The sequence below is a fragment of the Alternaria triticimaculans genome (genome assembly GCF_023758025.1).
Source record: "Alternaria triticimaculans strain BMP 0046 chromosome Unknown scaffold_3, whole genome shotgun sequence".
NCBI lineage: Eukaryota > Fungi > Ascomycota > Dothideomycetes > Pleosporales > Pleosporaceae > Alternaria > Alternaria triticimaculans.
This window is the reverse complement of record NW_026055960.1, coordinates 1,130,975-1,150,908: the sequence shown is the minus strand read 5'-3', so window position 1 is coordinate 1,150,908 and position 19,934 is coordinate 1,130,975. Positions and strand designations below refer to the sequence as shown.

Sequence of the window (19,934 nt, the reverse complement as noted above, 5' to 3'; positions counted from 1 at the left end):
CATGCTATTTGCTACTCATGTGCGCGTGCGCCGTGGCGCAATCGTGGTATCATCCATGATCAAAAGGTAGGAAAGTCGTAATCATGACTCGCAGCCCCAAGCGTATCGGGTATCACTGGTCGACCAACAAGCATCTAAACGCGACCCTGGAAGACGGGGTTCTGGTCACCGAAGGTAGTGTTATACTCGCCGGGAGCCGGGGCACCAGTGGGGTGAACGGGATGAGTTGCTGAAGTAGTTGTGGCAGTGGGGTCGTTCAGACCAGTTGAACCAAGGCCAGTGGAGCCGAGGCCAGACGATCCAACAGGTGCGGCGGTGCCGGTGGTGTTGAAAGCATCGTCAACCTGAGTGCCGAAGCCTTGGGTGCCAGTGGTGGAAGGAACGCCGCCGGCGAGACCAGTAGCAGCAGCACCACCCATCAGACCCTGACCAGTGGTAACGCCTTGACCACCGCCGAGGCCACCAGCGTTAGTGTATTGGCTGTCGTACTGGTTGGCGGATGGGTTGATGCCCTGCGAGGCTCCAAGACCGCGAGACTCCTCACTGGTGCTACCGTAGCCGCCTGCGCGACCGTGGGGCTTGCGAGTGACCTTGCCAACCTGAGGCAGGCTGGAAGTCTCCTTGGCGGAGCCGATAGAGAAGATGGGGCTCTCCCACTTCTCGCCCTTGCCGGCAAGCTCCTTGTACTCAGTAGCCTTGGAAGAGATACCGCCGGGTAGGGAAATGTTCTTGAAGATGGAGTCGTGCTGAGTAACAGCCATGTTGACCTGGGTGTCCTTGGTCTTCTCCTTGACCTGCTCCTTCTTCTGCTTGCCTTGCATGATGCGGTGCTGCATAGCAGAGGCGTAGCGCTGGTACATGTTCTGAATGTTCTGAGGGTCGGGGTTGCGCTTGGCCTCAGCCTCGGCGCGGTCAGCCTCAGTCTTGATGTCGAAGAGAAGGCCGTCAAGCTGGTTGGCGGAGTCCTTGATCTGCTTCTCCAAGACCTTCTGGATGACAGGACGCATGACCTTGAGAAGAAGGGGCTTGAACATGTTGAAGAGGAGCTTGTGGTTGCTCTTCTTCATCTTGATCTGAAGGTTCTTAATGTCAGACTCAACCTTGGTGACCTTGAAGAAGTGGGTCTGCGCGTTGTTCTCGCGGGCCTTGTCAGCTGTCTCCATCTCAACCTTGAAGCTGAAGCCGGAGCCACCCATGAAGATGTCCATAACACCCTTGTCGGTGATGGATGGGAAGCCTTGCTTGCGCTTGATGTAGTAGGAAACATCCCTGAGATCCATCTGTACACCCGAGACAGAGAGCATGACCTTGTTCTTGTTCTTGCTCGAGATGGACTTGCGTCCCCAGCGCCAGTAGTTGTCCGAGCCAAACTCCAAAGAGTTGGGAGCAAGGTTATCACCCTCGATGACGAGGTTCTCAACGACGGCGTCGACCATGGGGTCGCTGTATTCGATACGCGGGATAGGGACGTAACGGACGTTCTCGAAGATGGACGGGAGGATGACGTCGCTCAGGTCCTTGAGAAGGTGGGGCTTGAACACAGTCTGACCGTTCTCATCCTGACCGAGGTCAAGGAAGAGCTTGTTGACAGACTCAGCGAACTGCTTGTTCTGCGGGTCAGCGTCGAACTGCTCGCCAACGAATTTGAACTCGTCGGCGATGCGGTCAGTGTGTCCACGGTAGCGGCCGCGAAGGAGGCGGTGACCATCATCGTAGATCTGGTTCCACTCCTCGTTGCTACGGTCTTCGAGGATGAAGCCCTGCTGTTGGAGAGTCTTGCGGATGAACTGGTTGATGCGAGTGAACCAGTTCCTGAGCTCTGGATCCTGGTCGGCGTCCTTGTAGACCTGGTTGATGGACTCAATCAAGTCATCGAACGAGGTGTTGTTTGCAAAACGCTCAAGAAGAGTCTTCATGTTGGTCAGCCATTTGTTCTCCGAGAGGAAGCCTAAATACGCACCTTGAGATCAGCTTCAGCAGTAGTTAGGGTATCGTTCTGATGCGCACCTTGAACAGAACCCTTGCCCTGCTGGCCAAGGTTCTTACCATGGCCGGAGTACTGCTCGGCGAGGTTGAGTAGGGTCTCGATGGCACGCTGGTAGTCCTGGTGGCCCTGAATCTCGACTACCATCTTCTTAAGACGCCAGATGGTCTGCTCGCGGCGCTCCTCAGGCATCTTGCCCTTGAGGTAGTTGTTCATCTGGTCGCGGCGGGCGCGGGCCATGTTCTTATCCTCCTCAGAAGTGTTCGCGTCAACCTTCTGCTTGGCAGCGTCGAGAGCACCACGGGCGTCGACGCCAGTGCTCTGGCCGGTCTGACCCTCGTGGGCGCCAAGTTGGGCGGTGTGCTGAGGGTCGCGCGAGCCATCAGGGTTAGCAGCCTGGTTGATGTCTTTGGCATGCTCCTTCAAGTCACCCTTGGCCTCGTCCTTGTTCTTGTTGCCGAAAGGCAGACTGCTCTTAGCTTGATTGCGAAGGTTCTCGCGGTTCAGGTCGGAGGTGTCGTGCCAAGTGTTGTCCTCAGCAGGCTCATCTAGCTTGTTGAGACGGTCTTCTGAGGGCTTGACCTTGTTGGCGGTGTTCTGGGCGGCATCGCCAGCCATGTCACGGAGCAGAACAGTGGCATCTGAAAGCAACTTCCTGAACTGGCCGTTGGAAATGAGGAGGGTACCGAGAGTCCGTAGACCATCAAGCGCCTCGTTTCCGTGCTGCTTCGCTGTGTCCTTATCAACAGGGGCATTGGGGAGGGCGGCGCTGTTGCCACCGAGGTGCTCTGCCTGCCAGATGAAGTCCTGGAGGAGGTTGCCCTCGTTCTTGGTGAGTAGTAGGATCTTGGCCTGCTCGATGACCTTCTTGAGGTCGGTCACCAGATGCTGACCCTCGCTCGACAGCTTCTTGGATGGTGAGTTGAGCGACCTGTGGGCCAGCGCGGAGTTGAGCGCGACATCGATTTGCTGGTTGGAGGGGACCTTTCCGTTAGAGAAGGCTAGTTGTGGTCAGCGCTTGTTTACATTTGCGTGTGCGACGCGAAGGGCATCGACGCGCCATTGCACGTGTTCACATACCCTCGAAGATGCCGTACAGCTGTAGCTTGTTGTTGACATCCTTCTCCTTCTGCTTCAAGTCCACCGGACCTGCAGTCTGTTAGCAATGTTTGGGGGCAAAGCGGGGTAGCTAGACATACGATTTACGGAACTCATGGTGTAGGACTGCTTCTGTGGGTATCAAGGTGGGGTATCAAAATGCAGACGCAGAGCTGAAAACAATGGAGGTAGGGTGGATGGGTATTTCGAGGGGATGGGTATCAAAGTGGTTTGTGTGGGAGGGAGGCGGGTGAGGGCAGAAAGCAGCTTTGTATTTGGGCTGGCTGGGTAACACGCGCGATTGCAGCAACTACGTCACTGCGTCGTAGCTTGCCGCTTGCGAAGAGCCTGGACTTGGAACAGCGACCGACCACGACCAACTTGCCTGACCCCGCGACTACCGGCCACCATTTTCCCGCTGCCAGCGATCGAATTCCGCGGACACGCTCACAGAACGCGGCAGCCCAGTTCCCTGGCGATGTGCCGTCCAATGCCACAACTGTCCACGTTATGCCTGGGGCACGAGGCCTGCCACGCCCAAACGAGGTCGCCCTGGCCTGTATGACGGAGCCTCTAGGTATGTTTGGGGGTTCGATCGGCGCCAGGTTTCCCAAAGGATGCCAAAACATGTGTCCCGCTTGCGTCATGGGTAATTCGACAGCGCCACAGGCAATCTCGATTCCGTCTGATGCGAAGTGTGGCGCCGCCCAGCCTAGCAAACTCTTCCCTGCATGTATTTGACAACCCCGTTTCCAGCGGACTTCCTGCTTGCACACGCCTTCTCACCCCCTCGCGGAGTCCGTGATGCTGTCCTTTCCTGTCGCTCTGTCTAGTCCGTTGCGCCACACCTGGGATACCAAGCTTTCCTTGGCGACACGCTAGACGGCTAGCGCGAGTACCGCCGGCCACACCGCTCGCACGATGACGACGTCCATCTTCGAGTTCACGATGCAATCTCGTGGGGCGCCTGCTCATTCGCCGCCCGTCTACTTCAATGGGTCCTGCTGGCGCGTCGCCCTCACGTTCCCAGGTTCGTGCGCGCCACACACGCATCAAACGGCTCCGACCCCAGCACGTGAAGTGCGGAAACCGGGAAATTCCAGACAAGGCCAATCCTGGAAGCGCTCTCCCTTCAGATCTGCCCGCCCTGACCGATCTTGTACAGAACTGGTCGACGTGCCTGCGTGCTAGGGCGTAGATCAGCCGATCCACTAAGCCTGTCAGGCGCTACTTGTGCCTCAACCTACAAAACGCTCTTACTAAAAGTTTGAGATACCATTTTGCTCCTGTCCCTGTACTCGGAACGTTCCGATTAATCATGTACAAAGTTGTCAAATGCACGAACCATCGGAGGGTTAGGACAAAAGTCAACGATGTGTCCGACCACACTATAGCCGCACCGGCTATCCCTACTAGCGTCGTAGTGTCGTCTCAACGTCAAAGAACTTGCCCCTAAAGTCTATGCCTTGCATGGCCGCATTGCTTAAGCTCGGGAAGGTTTGTGTCGTTAGGGTTCTCAGCGTGTACTTGATGCGAACATGCTGTCGTACAAGTATGTCGGAAGTGTCAAGCAGGCGGATCATACTTGGGTTACAGCCCAGAAGAAGGCGAGGCGACCGTGGACAGAAGAGGGGAGTACCTTGATTACTGCAGACGCCGACCAGCCATTATCTACACAATATAGCAGTTTCTACAAAGCCCTGAAGTTGACTAGGAGCTATCCAGCGATGTAGCAGCCACCCATGGACTCGGGCGCCACAATTCGTCTCCTTCTCTTCTCGACCACTCGTCGACATGCATACCTCAAACAACCACTATGAATCTTCCATGAGGCTCTCGATTATCTTGTCCACCTCGTCGATAAGCGCACCGATCGCGTTCTTCCCGTTCTCGATCTTCGCTTTAACAACTGTAATCGATTGGTAGTCGATATGGAAGAAGATGCGGAGATACGCCGGACCGCTGGCTGCGGTACCGTTGACTGCGGTGGTGTTCAAGTTGCGGCTCATGATATACACATCGGCTGTTCCCGCCTTGGAGACATCCTTGGACTGTTTGCTGACAATGATGGAGGCGATATTTTCTGATAGATCTCTTAGCTTTGTTACTTACATGGGTGGAAGAAATAGCCAGTGGTGGGATTGCGCGTGCAACACAATCGACTTCAAGTATTGACAGCAATACCCTAGAGGAAAGATCGCTCCGAAAAGACTCAAAGACAGTTGTACTTACGAGCCAGCAATAAAACGTTCTTGGCTTCATTAGTGGCGTTCAAGAGACTGCTGGTGTCTCGAAAAGGTTGTAGCAGCTCTAGAATTCGGTACTCGAGGGTATGGTCAGAGACTGGGACGTTGAAGGCCTTGACGGAACTTTGCACTGGGCTATTGAAGGCGGCATCCTGGGGCCGCGGAGGCAGGGAGGAATAGTACTGATGAGGATATGGTGGCGTGTAGGAACTATGTGAGCCCGACATCATGTATATCGACATCGTGGAGTAGAGATTATGCGCGGGGTATTGAGAGTCTGGGTACGGTCAACCCTATATTTATATACCCTCGGAACTCTGCGTTACCGCCAAGGCGAGCTAAGAAGCTCGTGATGGAGTTGGGGCAGTATTTGACCCTTCATTGCTGTCGCAACCTTTGCGGCCGATAATTCACTCCAATCTCTCTTCGCCAAGATGACCACAACATTGACGCCATTGATACCATATCTGCATTCGGTATCACTCATTTGATTATCACACTGGCAGTAATCAAGCGCTTGGTAAGCTATTTGATTAGTTCTCGCGTGTTTGGTTGGAACCCGGTATACAAAACGGCCGACGAGAGTGGCATTCTGCTGTCTACTCTACCACCTTCTAGATACTGTACATCTGTTCATACACCCGGAGAAACTACCTTGGGCCATCTCCGCGCAGTAAATAGCTACCATTCCCCTCGTCATCACTAAGTGGCATCAACTCAGCTTTTCTGACGACTCTGAACAGAAACCCCGGATGAAAGACCGCCATGATAACCACCACCGCGAACATGAGCGCCGCATCGAAGACATACAAGTACGCCTCTGTCTGATACACCTTACTCTCTGGTCCTTCGATGAACTCCGCCAGTCGGAAAATGCTCCGCACAACGACAAGCACACTGACACTGTACAAAGCCCACATGTAGCGGCGCCACTTGACATGTGTTCGTCGTGACGTGCTGGTAGGCTCGTTGTTCAGCCTTCGATGAAACACCACCGCCATTAGGATGAAGAAGGCGAAAGCGACCAATTGCGTACCCAGTCCTGCGATGACGACAGTCGTTCCAGTCTTCACTCCGTCTGGGTCGCCGGAAGCTTGCATCGCCGACCCCATGATCTGACATACGAAAGATCCGATATCGATGATGACGTATATCTTCGTCGTCCAGCGCGGGTTCATTACAGCGTGGTGCGTAGCATCGAGAGAGCGGATAAGGCGACCGAGCGTCATGTAGATGGTGGCTGCGAGAAGCGGTGCGGCCGCGAGGATAAGCATGAGTTGAAGGAGATAAGGGCTGCCTTGTCGGATGTTCTGTGAGGACCAGGCGCGACCGTAGTAGCCTGCGGCTTCGCCTGTGGAACAAATTATCAGCGATGTGCTTTGCGTAGAGGGAGTTAAGGACGAAGGTAACTGACCTACGCAGCCCAGAACGAATGGAATGAAGAACCAACTTCGTAATGGAATGAGCATGATGAGATGTGTCAGCCCGCCGATCGCGAATAGTATGAGAAATGTGTAGCCGGCGCCTGCTGAGGGCGTATAAGGGTAAAGATCGAAGTCGGCTTCGCCTCTAGGAACGATATCGTGAGACGCCATCTGTGGATGTTGGGTCGATAACAGCCAGGGAAGATTTGGGGTAAGCAAGAAACAAAAGATTAAAGACAGAATGTGTACGAAGATGTAGGAGATGATGGAGCGAATGAAGATACCTTTCAAGACACGACTACGCGCCGTTACTATATACATATCCTGACTCGGCACATTTTTCGCATTCAACTCTTTCGTTCTCTTATCTCTCTCAAGCATTACCACAAGAGGCGCAGCGCCGCGCGGCATCTTTTGACACTGTGCTTGGTCGTTTCGTGCTGGTCTGTGGGTCGCGTAACGAAAGAGAATACGCGCCAATACGCCTCGCGACACGCGAACACCCTACCACACCCATTCCGTCCGCTCCATTCTGGTAATAGTAATCTGGATGTTCGAGCACCTCAACTTTTCTTCCCGAGCATCGTCAGACTCAATGACCAACATGGTTAATGGAGTTTTGGGCAATACCTAGGTATGTCAAAATGAGGCTGAACACGAAAACGGAGTCGACGTCGATATCTTCGCGGGATCTGACGCTGGCCTACGAACGTTGTTGATGTCAAATTTCCTTTAGAGTGGTACTATCGCATACACAGAAACAACGTTGATACAGTTCCGAAAGCAACGGTGACCGAATGCGCCTAGAAGATGGCGATAACTCCGGGTGGACTTCCAATACCACCTCTGACGTGCAACGGTGCACTTGTCATGAAAAAGGTGTACCGGCCCATCTCCTTGCACCTCTCACTGAGCTTTTCAAGATCCCACATCTCGCCGATAGCGGTACCCCAATGAACGAGCAGCCACTCGTGTAGGCACCATCCGTCGGTGAACTTTGGTGGCCATGCTTCAAAAGCGACGGTATCACCAGCGATCGCCGCGAGGTGACGGTCGTAAAGCCAACGTACCGTCTTCTCGTTCGCTTGAAGACCAATTGCGACACTATTGTCGCGAGTACCGCTCTTGCGCTCCGCTTCGTTCGCGTTACTAGAATGATCAGACATGTCCCTCAACGTGGTAGGATAACGTACTTATGCCATCTTACGTATCCGCTACGAATCATCATAATGTCTCCCTGCTTCAAAGTGGTACCTTGCCACTTCAACGTCTCTTCAATCTCCTCGATGGGGATTTCGTGTCTCGATACCGCACTTGGTGCCTTCTTCCCGTTCTTCTCTTCATACCAACTAAGCCAGTCGCAAAGCACACCTCTTCCAACAATGCCACCTCTTTCGCACCACTTGTGCGTTCCGTTCGTGACGCTGTTCGCTGCCTCTTTATGCGAGAGACCGTTGTAATACATGCCGCTTGCTTGATGCGCGAAATGCTTCAAGCTATCCCACTGAGATCCAGCTTGAGTGTTGATGTGAAGTTCGTCATCGTTAGCACAGAACTCGGAGAAGTCCGCAAAATCGATTTGCTTTTGCTCGAGTTCTTTTCTGTTGAACCCTGGAAATTGCACGTTGTGTAGTTCCCAGTCAAGCTGGATGTGCTCGCCGGTAGTGATCTCTTTGGAGGCCGCTTTCACGACATCCGAGGTGAGAAGGTTGATAGCTGTCGCCTGTTAGATATACGATTGCTGTATGGGGTACAATTTGCTTTACTTCCGACTTCATCCTTTTGCCCGTCTTTGTCAAAGAACCCCCATATGCTGCCCTGTGGCATGCCCTCGACCTTCGGAAGGTCGTCAAACGCCGGGAATTTGTACTCTTGTTTCGCCATAGTCAATGTATCAATACTTTTGCTATCGTAGGTTATAAGATGTTACTCTACAAGACCCCAAAGTCACTTTGGAGAAGCTTGATATATGGGGCATTGTACACCGAGGTCAGTCCGGACCCCGCATCCAACGCTGATCCGCACCATGTGGACGCTTTCTTTGCTGTGGCTTCAATGACGTTGCAAATCATCATTTAGTGCGTCGCGTGAGTGTGCTAGTCATGAGCCGAAGCAGGGTGGTTGGTAGCCGGACCCGCTTCCGAAAGGTGGAGATAATGCTGATTATGGCACGCTTAGGTCATCCCTCCGTCCGGCATCCGAATAAAAGTCCACGCGCGACGGCACCATCGCTTTGCTACGAAGACACCTTTCCAGCGACTACCCAAACTCGCTCAACTATCCTCTATATAACCATCTATTTCATCTTTTCGGTCGCTGTGGATAAGCCTGCGCACGCGGCCCAGCATATAGCTCACCTTCTTTGGGGTTTTCCACGGCCTCGTCGGAGAAGGAGCAATGCCCCGCTCCATTTGATTGTACTTCAACAACACCCCACATTAACTTCTTAACGGCAATTTCATCACCTCTTTCCTTGTCAGCGGTTGACAAGTGACAAGCTGCGCTCATGGCTGCACTACAACTGCCAACCAGATTGGTTCCTGGTCGCAAAGGAACGAATCCCACTCCGACGCCGACAATGAGAACGAGACTCGCAACGATGATCACAGATATCATGGCGATGGGAGAATAGCCGCATGTATATCGTACATCTGATGGCACACTATCACCGATCCCATAGAACTAATGTCATCGTCAGCTATCACACTAAGTTCAGAACATGTCCAGGTAAAGAGCCTACCTCTATGGCGACAAAGAAGATGCTTTGTGATATCATCCAATGTAGCAATCCACTGATTGCCATAAGTGGTATTGCAAACCGATAAGGTAGCGACAAGAAGTAGGTTGATCTTTGCAACCCTCTCGGGGCGCTCGAAACCCTTAAACCCTTTCGAACGTATGAATACGATGACCATTCTTTTCCTAGCAGCATACACGTCAACAGACTGTTGCATGAGAAATAGATGATCGAAAGCACAACCTGTGGCACGTTGGCTATGAGAGTGTTGCCTATTATGGAGTCGACATTGTGTTCACGTGGATACTCGATTAGTGTCCGAGCGTCGATGGCACCAAAACCCAACGCAGCGAGATTGCGAAGGGAGTTACTTTTACCAGATCGGAGATGACGCAACCCGTAGGAAAGAAATCCTCCTACGGTTGCTATCGAGATCAGAAGCCTGGGGGATGTTAACGAATCTTTGCGGATGGTAGAACGACGCGTGCGCACTTACACAGCGAAAGTGCTAATGCGACGGCTTAGACTTGTAGTATCTTTCCATCTATAGATTCGAAGCTTCCATCTCTTCGGTCCGGCAATGAAATTGTTTTTTGCACTCTCGATGTCCTTGGAGGAAGCGAGGCACATATTCCGAGTCCATGGATCCGGCTGTTTCAGGAATGAGAGCACAGCGTCACCCATCGTCATGAGTGGCTGCTCTTTAATGCGAAGAGCCAAATAGAAGATCGATATGGCCTTGATAAGATTCAGCCCTATCACCAGCGACGCGATGGGAATGCTCCAGAGAACTCGACACTTTGAGTCTTTCCTTTCACGCAAACAGTACTGTATGGGGCCTCTCATGTGGGAGAACCCAGACACACTCACGAGGTAGCCAATATCACCTGTTATGGTCCAGTTCCGTGCAGAGCCTCTGATGACGTCTACTACTGCGTCGCATGACTTGTCCACATCCGTATGGCCCGAACAAATCCACTCGAAAGTATCCTGTGGAAAATATTCCCAAGCACTTGTGAGCGAGTGAGTCCAGAAAACCCCCGAGTTTTCGTTATTCTTGTAGTCGTCGTCTACCCCTTCAGTTTGATTTGCCCATACAATGTCATCAGACTTAGCCACTAAAAGTAGATCGCCTCTATGCGTTTGCAGGGTTGTTGCGTATGCGTCAATGCAATCCAAGTTATCGAGCCTCTCGAACCGGCTTTCTTGGATCCTTTGGTGTATCTCCCTGGTGAAGGCGAAGTCGGAGCCATTGATAGGACTCACACAGCCCAGACATTCAGCGCTGTCAACAAAGTTTTGTCTGACCCCGTAAACTTCGTAACTGTATGCTGCAAGAGACAGATACACGACCGAGTTGTAACTTCACATGTTAGTGTACTATAGGTTCTGGCTTCGACTCAATACTTACAAGAGATGTAGAGGTAGCGACGAGAGCGCTAGGGCTGACCAAAGAAGTACGCGCTTCTTGCTGATGCGACGTAGATTTCGAACGCTTAGGACACCTACATCCATCCATTGGCCTCGAGAGTGGGCGACGTTGATATCCATTCTGGTTGGAGAAGATAGACACTGCATAGCGTAATTCGATGAAGACAACAGAATTGTACTCAACAAGTTGATGATGACATGAAGGACTGCGTTGATCTTACGCGCACGATCACAGTCCCCTCTGAATAATACACCGCTATCAGTATTGGCAGCCCATGCTATAGTGGCGATCAGATTTATGAGAAAGACTATGGAGGCTGCGATCGCGCAGTTGAGGGCGCCGAATCTCCAACCTTTGGTGAATGTATCTCTGGACTTTTTCAAAGGTTCGGAGTGCGGCATCTGCATGTGGGTAAGGTGTTGTAGTTCCGATGCTGTGATATCGTCATCTACCGGATGGCGTTTGCGATGCTTGTACTTTGTAGAGAAGAAGCCGAACATGATGATGAACTCCACGGATTGTATGAGCGTTCTGAAAGATCTCATAGCAGCCATCTATACATATATTTGTACTGGTGTTTGTCCGCCCTGCCAAGACCCACGCCTCGTAAGCAAAATGGGGGCGGCGGAGGATTGTTCATCATTGGTGCTCCCTGGTACCGGTCAGTGTGGTCTCACTCAGCTCATCAGTCCACGTGAAGCCGCCCGGTTTATCGTTACCAGACCTTCTAGTGGTGCCGTCCGCCTAGATCCTGCCACGGCTTTACCGGCTTTAAAAGTTACGCCCAGTCGCAACACAGGTTACGTGTCAGAAGGCGGCTTCGACTCAGATGCACCCTATTTAAGGGAAAAACCGAACACCCTAGAGCCTACATTAGGATAAAAACTTGCGAAGTTAGTAGCCTAACGGCGACGTAGGCTCCTAGGTGTTTAGTTTTTCCCTTGTATAGGGTGGATGCGCTTTTGAAATCAACCAGTCACCTAGTTACACGCTTGCGTTGTTGGTCGAACGGCATGACCTGTCATGTCAATGGTTTGCGACGATCTCGAAGCGCGTCGCTGCTGAGCAGGCGCGACGGGTTGTGCAGATGGCACTAGCTCATGAGGCTCTGTCGGTGTCATTGGTGGTTTGAGGTCTTACTCGAGTGAGATAACAGTTCAGATCGAAGCGAGAGAGATAGTGGCTGTTGATAAGACCTCGTGGTTATCGAACGCAGATGCTGTTGGTGTGACTGCTGGCACGGCGCGTGGGTGGGGAGAGCAGACTGTTTTGTATTAGCTCCAATGCTCCGACGCGTCCGCTGGCTAACCCGATGTGGACACCCGGAGCAAAGAGTGAACGCGATAGCTTCTGGCTGGAAACATCGTTGAACACATTGGACTCAGAAGATACAGGATATGTGGCAGGTTTCCAAGATGCGCCGCGCCTTCTAGACGGTCGGTCCAACGCGTCATCAATCCCCAGCCACACTTTCCGCATTTCCGGGCAGGCGTAAGCCAAGCCAACCTACCCCGCCAGCAGCTGGATCGCAAACCTGTGGCTGTTGCTCATACACATCCTTACCTAACTTGCCCCCTCTATACCGTACCATGGCCGAACTAATATCAGGCATCTCGAGGCTCAATCCCTTCGCGAAGAAGGAAGTCGATGATGAGGAGAAGGGCGATTTTGTCGACGCGGGAACTGTAGCGGGCGGCGGTCACGCCGCAAGGCAGTCGCATATCACCAAGGACAAACTACGTGTCAGCGGAGCACTCAAAAGCTTCCTAGTCAAGGAAGGTGTTTTGCAGGAGTCCGAGGCTGGATTGAAAAGTGAAGAGCCGACTACGGCGTTGCGAGAATTGCTCGACAAGAGTCACATCAACGTCCCACCAGAGGCTATCGACAGGAACCATCCACTTCCCGAATACTTCATCAGCTCATCTCATAACACATATCTGATGGCTCATCAACTCTTTGGCGAATCGCATGCTTCTGCGTACGAAATCGCGTTGCATACTGGGTCGCGTTGCGTCGAGATCGACGCCTGGGACAACGACGACAACAAGGAAGAGCCGAAGGTCACGCACGGGTTCACGCTCGTGTCTAACATACCCTTCCGCCAAGTATGTGAGACGATCCGCGATGTCGTTGACAAAGAAGCTGCCAGTGAAAAGAACGCTGCACCTATCATGATCTCCCTAGAGAACCATTGCGACGCGCACGGGCAGCTTCGCCTCGCACAGATCATGCAAGAAGTCCTCGGTCCCCGACTCCTCAGCAAGGCCATCCGCGACAAGGGCACGCGCGAACAAGACGACCCCAGCAAGCATGAGCATGTCACCCTCGCTGAGCTTGGAAACAAAGTTGCGGTCATCGTAGAGTACCATTTGCCGAACGAAGAGGAGAGTAGCAGCAGTGATTCGAGTTCGGACGAAGAGGAACAGAAGCAAGCTCGCCAAGAGTATGATGCGAAAAAGAAGGCTGCTAATGCTGGTACTATTGTCCCTGAACTGGCCGAGCTAGGAGTATATGCTCAATCAGTCAAGCCTGTCAACAACTCTTGGTTCGAAGCGGAGCTTGAGAACGCACCACATCACCAACTCATCAACGTCTCAGAGTCAGGTCTGAAAGCGCATCTTCCCGCCAATAGCGCCAAGATAGCAAGACACAATGCGCACCATTTGATGCGCGTCTACCCCAAAGGAACTCGCATTTCCTCGAAGAATCTTGCGCCGGTACCATTCTGGGGTATTGGCGCCCAGATCTGCGCTCTCAATTGGCAAACCTTTGGCGCAAGCTCACAAATCAACGAAGCGCTCTTTGCCGGCTCTGGTGGCTACGTACTTAAACCAGCTGCGCTACGTGCTGGTGGCTCGGGTAACCTCAGCACCGGACGCCGGAAGAAACTTCGGTTGCACGTTGCTGGCGCTACAGACGTTCCCCTACCCAATGACCGCGAACATGAAGACATCAAGCCTTACCTGACATGCACACTCGTTCATCCTAACGACATGAACAATCTGCCACCAAAGCGCAAGACTGCTCCTTACAAGCCCCACAAATTGACCGGTTTCATGCACAAGGACAACTCGCCCGCAAACGATCCTATCTGGAAAGACGTCCTGGAGTGGGAGTATGAGGATAATGAACTGACATTCCTGCGCCTGTTGATCAAGAGTGACGACAGTTTCTCTCGCAACCCCATCTTCGCCGTTGCCGCGGTGAGACTGATGTACGTTACACCTGGGTGGAATTTCATTCGGATGCTGGATCTTGGCGGACACGAGACCACATGCACATTGCTCGTCAGATTCGAGCAACTAGACCTATAGGAGTGGTGGGCCGGGAGTGAGTATGAGAGTGATGAGCCTGGAGACTGCGGGAGAGGCTGGTTGTGTAAAGTCGCCAAAGTGCACGAGAGGTTGTGCGGTGACGGAGGAAGATTCTGAGCATTCCATTACTATCACAAACTTCCTACAGCACCGGACTTAATTCTAATGAAGTGTTTTCGGTTGCATGCTTCTGTCCCTCGGCATCATAGCCCGATGTTTTCTCCGAGGCTTGCAGATCTCTGCAGAATCCTGCAGATCCTTGCACTCACGACCCCAGACCCTGAAGGTTCGACTCTATCAGCTACAGTATAGTAGTGAGCACACACCCGCTCACTAACACCCGTTAATCTCCACTTTTCGAAACATGCCAAAAACGCCCGAATGCGAACACGGACGCAAGCAGCTTACTCCCGCGCCAAATTGAGAGATACTTCCGTGGCGCGCCCATCCCGCATGTTAGCTTCGTACCTAGCTCGTGATGTCAGCGCCAGAATCTTGACCCCTACCAGCCCACCCACCCCTCACTACACCAACACGTGTTCGCGCTCGTCCCATATCACCAAGCGATCTACGCTGCGTACGTGCAGAACTCCAGGGACGGCCCGTCGCGATACAGTGGGAGTAATTATACCACCTACATCTGGTGGTGCGTTGCTGTAGGCTCAGTCGATGCAGGGGTTAAAGGGGAAACTCTATCGGAGTGTACACCTGTGTATACACAATCGAGAATTCTGCGTGGGTGTGTGGACAATCAGCGAATCGGAACGACGGCCCAAGCGATAGCTTCTTATTAGCGCACATACATCGTATGCGTGCACTCACGAACAGGTTTCTGCTTCCCATGGCCTGCCTGATCTGCATGATACCACACTTCTATGCGCATGGGGTCTCATAGCGCGGGTGATGGACGATCCAGCCTGAACGGTGAAAAAGCAAAAGTGCAGGAAAAGCATGCATGCACCGATTGGGTCAACAGTGTTGCTGCTGTGAGCGCTACAAGCGATGCCTTCGTTTAAACATTAGACTGCGTAATGCGAAATATTACAACCTGTACTGCAGTAACAGACTCCTGGAAGGAAAACATGTGCTCGACAAAGACTCAGACCTTCTCTCCGCTACTAGATCCGTCCTTTTCGGTTTCCGCAACATACCCCTCTTTCGCTTCTCGATCTCGAATAACGACTTCGTGACCTGAAGTGATGCCTTCTTGCTCCAGAATGTGGTTTGGCACTACCGCGCCCTCTTCGGCACGATTATAATTGGTGTCTGTCATGTGATAGAATCCCAGGTAGTAGAAACTTGCGATACCCATCAAGTAGAATAGCAAGATGCCACCTGCCTCAGCGATGAACGGTATTTTGATGCTGTCGAGGCCGAAGCAGATTGCTTCTCCTGCGCCGAGCACGCCGCGAAAGACGCCGACATAGTGCGTGAGCTTCTGGGGGGAGTTCGTGAGGGCACCAATCCAGTAGTAGACTATGTTGTGCCACAACTGTGAGAAGACCCAGTTTAGCATAAAAAGGAAAAACACCCAACCGAATTTGAGCTCGTCCCAGTCTGTAGGGTTGGTGGGCGGATTGTTGCGATCATAGTTACGGGTGCGAATCTAGATTATGTTAGGACGCAATAGTGGGTGATGGACTTCGAGGCATACCATTTCCCAAACCCATGCAATTACTAGCGGTATACACACGCCAGTCAGGCCAATGAGTCCGCGCTTGCGACGACCCCACCCAGGGTAGTCAAGAACACACTGCAAGATCCACCCTGCTGGTATTTGCATAACGACAGCGATGAACGAAAGCAGTGAACGGGTGCGGAGGTTGTTATTGAAGGCTATGAACGTGTGAGCGTTATATTGACGAGTGCTCGAAGACCTACCATTGACCGATCCACTGTATACCAAGAATCCCTCAGCTGGCAAGAACGCGGGTAACATCATGAGAAGGACAGGGTCGGTGAAGACCCGCAGGTTGGATCTCAACTCCTCCCAAGCTCCTCTTGGTCGATCAACAGCAACGACAGAGCCATCATCTCTGGTGAGCTTGTGTGGCCGAAGCAAAGCCAGACATAGCAGACCGCCGATGACCATAATCGTGATGAAGGCGATATACACTGATCGCGGTACGCCAGCAACAGTGTCCGATTTTCTGTTGATGATGACCGGAATAATGCCACTAATGACGGACCCGAGCGCTTGCATGTTCATCAAGATGGTCGCATAAGACCCCTTTTCTCTTTCTTCCGGATATCCTGTCGCAACATAGCCCGCAGTGATAAAGACCATACCTGCGCCAATGCCGATGATAGGGCCAGCGGCATAAGGGTAGCCCGTCTTACCCGTCTCATCGTAATACCAGAGAGACCCAACGTACACAGCGTAGGTCTGGACGCCAATGCACATTGTCAGACCGGGCCCGAGCTTATTCAGGATTGAGCCGCCAAAAGAGGACGAGAAGAACCAAACTGCGGTATGATCAGTATGCGTCGTCCTCTTAGATTGTGAATGATCGTGTACCTGCACATAATGTCGCATTTACAACCTGAACTACTTGCGCTGAGTCCGGCTTCCCACCACCAGCTCCAAGAAGGTTGAGCGCAACGTAGATGCCCGCTGAAGAGCCAACACCGAGACCAGCAATCAGCATCTGCACCCACGGTCCATGGTAACGAAACTGGGGGAGGGCCAGGAACCCCATGACGTCGCACGTCAGCTCTTTCGGAAAGAACAACGCAATGCAAAGGCAAGATGGAAGAAGGATGGATAACTTCAAGTGCGGAGGTGAACGTTACACTAACAAACAGACGGGCCGAGGAGGCGTGCGAAGGGTTTAAACTTTAAGCCATCCATGACTGCGCCTCGATGAGAACCATAAGAATCAAGAGTGGGCGCAAAGCGCTAACCCACAGCACAAACTCACACCCTCAGTACGAGGCGACCAAGGGCTGGATGCAGCGTCCACCGATAGATAGTACCACGTCAGAAACCGCCAGGGTCCTGACGCATGGTGTTCAAGGCCCCATGCATTCATCTGGCTTCTTTTGGCATTAATCTTCGTTAGCATCCAAGTGGCTTTGAAAGCTAATGCGCAGTGTGCTTACCGACGAACCAAAACTCCGTGATAGCGGCTGGCCAGATGCTAGCGTCAGGTTCCCGTACTGGGCTAGCTGACTCGCTAGGGGCGGCCCTCAACCCGTGAAGAGAGCTGGTGGCCTAGGCCAAGGAAAAAGAAATTGGAGAGCGTTGGAGTGCATTGGAGGTGCATTGGAGAACTCAAGTCCCGTGCTGAGCGCTGCACCTCACGGGAAAAGGAAGTTGGGGCTGCTGCGTGAAGACAGGGTTTTGGTGAAGAACAGCATGCACATGCATGAGCAGATTTGTGACAAAATGTGCAAGCTTTCGCAAAATTGAGTTGTGGTGCGTTTGACGTTGCATAAAGTTGCTGAAACTGGGTTCATTAACGCTCCGAGAGCTGCTCCACCGTGGAGTGCGCTACGCAGCCGCCGTCAGCAAAACTACGACACCGAGCGTACGGATCCGATTCTCACGAAGGCACTCGTGTCCAGTGCGATGGAATTCCACAGACGGGCCGGCCCTCTGGCTGCCGTTGAATTAATCCCAGACCTGCCGACAACTCACGTTAATGCGCTTGGTTCCCATATAGCCCTTCCACTTCTTGTAAGTCTTCTCTTCGGCTGCCGTAGAACCAGGTGTGCCAGCTGGCCAGTTTGCAAGGAAATCTGGGCATGTGCTTGGTATTGAACGCGCCATCGCATGCCAAGCCCATCGAGCGTTGCCAGTGAGATGCACAACGTCGCCACTGTGGACTCGAATCGCAACGCTTCGTGGGGCATTCTCACCTTCCCCGTCATCTTCCCCTCGAGCCATGATGAAGATTCCATCGCATCCGACGCTGAAGCTCGCTAGCGCACGTTGACACTGCTCGCTGACGTCGCGATGCACAGGCATGAAATCCTTGGCTGAGTACATCAAGACCACGCCAGATTCAGGCCGGATGTGTGGGAAAAGACCTGTCACAAGCGTTGATAGATCTTCTGGAAATGGTGTCGCATGCTTTGCGTAACTACGCGTTGGCCAATCGTATTGTTCGCCGAGGGTCAGCCAACGAAGCTTGGTGTACAAGAATTGCTCGTTATTCAGAGGTTTCAACTTGTCTGGAAGCTTTGGAGTCAGGCAATCCTCCGGGTCTGACCGTTGGCGAAGGAAGAAGGAACTATCGAAACGCAGTCCATCTGACGTTGGCTTCGGAGGATATGGTATATCATAGTCCGCCTGAAGGTTGATCTTATGGCCTGGATCTGCTAGGTCTCTGTGCATCAGACATGACGTAAAAAGAACTTGCGTCTCAGGTGGGAGGAGCCCAGAGATGACTTGAAGGCCGGGGAAGTCGCGATGCTCGAAGATCTGTGCGTCTTGTGCAGGTACGGAGAGTGATTTGCCCCTTGCATACGCCTGGCAAGCAGCGTCAATCTGAGCCGCTGGGATGATGCCTGCGGGTCGCCAGATATCTTTGCGCTCTTCACTGAACTCATCGCGTTTACTAAGATCGAATATGTTTGGATCGGTATCAAGATCGGCCTTGCGCATACTTTGATATCGCCAATGCTCTTTCTGAATAAATTGTGGCGGGGTAGCATGAGTGTCATGATGCACCGAGCCCTTCTACCATGATCGTCAGCCATACCCGTTCAAATCGAAAGGGTGACATACGAACACGCTCATTGGCATCCGTAGACAGATCCATAGCCGCGGCAGGACGGTAGAGGTATGGCCGGGCGGGGGGGCGTATCGGCACCTGGATCAATTGAGGCTTCCTTAATGGGAGATACAGCCGTTCCAGAAGTCGCATCAATCACGATCGATTGCAGAGGGTGTGCAGACGATAAGGTGAGTATGCGGGCTGCACGAGTAGCATCACGAGTGGCCAGACCCAAGAAAAGATCGAGTGAAAGTCGGCCCGTGCGGCGGCTTATCGATAAGCCGACTAGCGTCTTCCGCAATTGTCCGTTCACGCCGGCGGGTACAGAAGTCAAACCACCTGGGCATGCAACAAGCACATTCGAGAAGGCGCTCTATGTCCGTCGCCATGGTCTGCTAACTGATCAGTAAAGCCTCTCTTCAATCTGTCGAGGAGATTAGCATGCTTTCACTCGCCATTTTCGACCCACACAGCGAAGTGCGACTTACAATTCACAATATGACATCATGGCCGACTGCGGGAAGTCAGCGTCGAGGTCTTTGAGGATACATCTTCCCGCGGAAGGTGGATTTATACGAGGATGTATGCATTTTCAATCTAGTCGTATAGTCACCAACGCGCTTGAAACCCTCGTAAAAGCTAGCTCTCTTTTGATGGAGACGAATGCAACATAACTAGTGACATGATAGTGTAGGTATTTGGCAGACCTTATGAAAGAAGTACCTCTGAACATTTCCTTTGCATGGACATGCAACGCACCAGCTTCTTGCGACTGCCAGGGCCTTCTTCCTCAATCCGATGCGACAAACACATGTTCCGGGTAGCTACGCAAATAACGTGGCGACAAAAGGCCCGTGTAGCCAGTGCTACCGTGCCCATATCGTAATCCACGTCTGATACCCGTCAAAGTATCCATTTCCATAAAATATGCCAAAGACCGCGATGGGGCCCCTCGAGCAACGCATCTTTAACCTCCTT

At 52.5% G+C, this 19,934-nt stretch overlaps 6 protein-coding genes across 6 annotated transcripts; 1 reads left to right on the top strand and 5 right to left on the bottom strand.

Moving 5' to 3' along the window:
* Positions 1 to 134: 134 nt before the first annotated feature.
* J4E78_003066 (uncharacterized protein) lies at positions 135 to 3,199 on the bottom strand (the record flags this gene model as incomplete). Its single annotated transcript, XM_049363709.1, has 4 exons — positions 135 to 1,910; positions 1,961 to 2,985; positions 3,065 to 3,133; positions 3,184 to 3,199. 4 exons carry the CDS (start codon positions 3,197 to 3,199, stop codon positions 135 to 137), a joined length of 2,886 nt encoding a protein of 961 aa, XP_049224374.1.
* Positions 3,200 to 4,896: 1,697 nt separating this feature from the next.
* Positions 4,897 to 6,923, bottom strand: J4E78_003065 (uncharacterized protein; the record flags this gene model as incomplete). The annotated part of the gene is made up of 4 exons (XM_049363708.1): positions 4,897 to 5,165; positions 5,315 to 5,538; positions 6,115 to 6,679; positions 6,743 to 6,923. The coding sequence occupies 4 exons, from the start codon at positions 6,921 to 6,923 to the stop codon at positions 4,897 to 4,899; spliced, it is 1,239 nt and encodes a 412-aa protein (XP_049224373.1).
* A 632-nt stretch (positions 6,924 to 7,555) lies between these two features.
* On the bottom strand, positions 7,556 to 8,636 carry J4E78_003064 (uncharacterized protein; the record flags this gene model as incomplete). Its single annotated transcript, XM_049363707.1, has 3 exons — positions 7,556 to 7,901; positions 7,946 to 8,468; positions 8,519 to 8,636. The coding sequence occupies 3 exons, from the start codon at positions 8,634 to 8,636 to the stop codon at positions 7,556 to 7,558; spliced, it is 987 nt and encodes a 328-aa protein (XP_049224372.1).
* Positions 8,637 to 12,510: 3,874 nt separating this feature from the next.
* Positions 12,511 to 14,235, top strand: J4E78_003063 (uncharacterized protein; the record flags this gene model as incomplete). The annotated part of the gene is made up of 1 exon (XM_049363706.1): positions 12,511 to 14,235. The coding sequence occupies one exon, from the start codon at positions 12,511 to 12,513 to the stop codon at positions 14,233 to 14,235; it is 1,725 nt and encodes a 574-aa protein (XP_049224371.1).
* A 1,099-nt stretch (positions 14,236 to 15,334) lies between these two features.
* J4E78_003062 (uncharacterized protein) lies at positions 15,335 to 16,934 on the bottom strand (the record flags this gene model as incomplete). Its single annotated transcript, XM_049363705.1, has 4 exons — positions 15,335 to 15,841; positions 15,890 to 16,071; positions 16,117 to 16,701; positions 16,754 to 16,934. 4 exons carry the CDS (start codon positions 16,932 to 16,934, stop codon positions 15,335 to 15,337), a joined length of 1,455 nt encoding a protein of 484 aa, XP_049224370.1.
* A 914-nt stretch (positions 16,935 to 17,848) lies between these two features.
* On the bottom strand, positions 17,849 to 18,844 carry J4E78_003061 (uncharacterized protein; the record flags this gene model as incomplete). Its single annotated transcript, XM_049363704.1, has 1 exon — positions 17,849 to 18,844. The coding sequence occupies one exon, from the start codon at positions 18,842 to 18,844 to the stop codon at positions 17,849 to 17,851; it is 996 nt and encodes a 331-aa protein (XP_049224369.1).
* Positions 18,845 to 19,934: the final 1,090 nt, after the last annotated feature.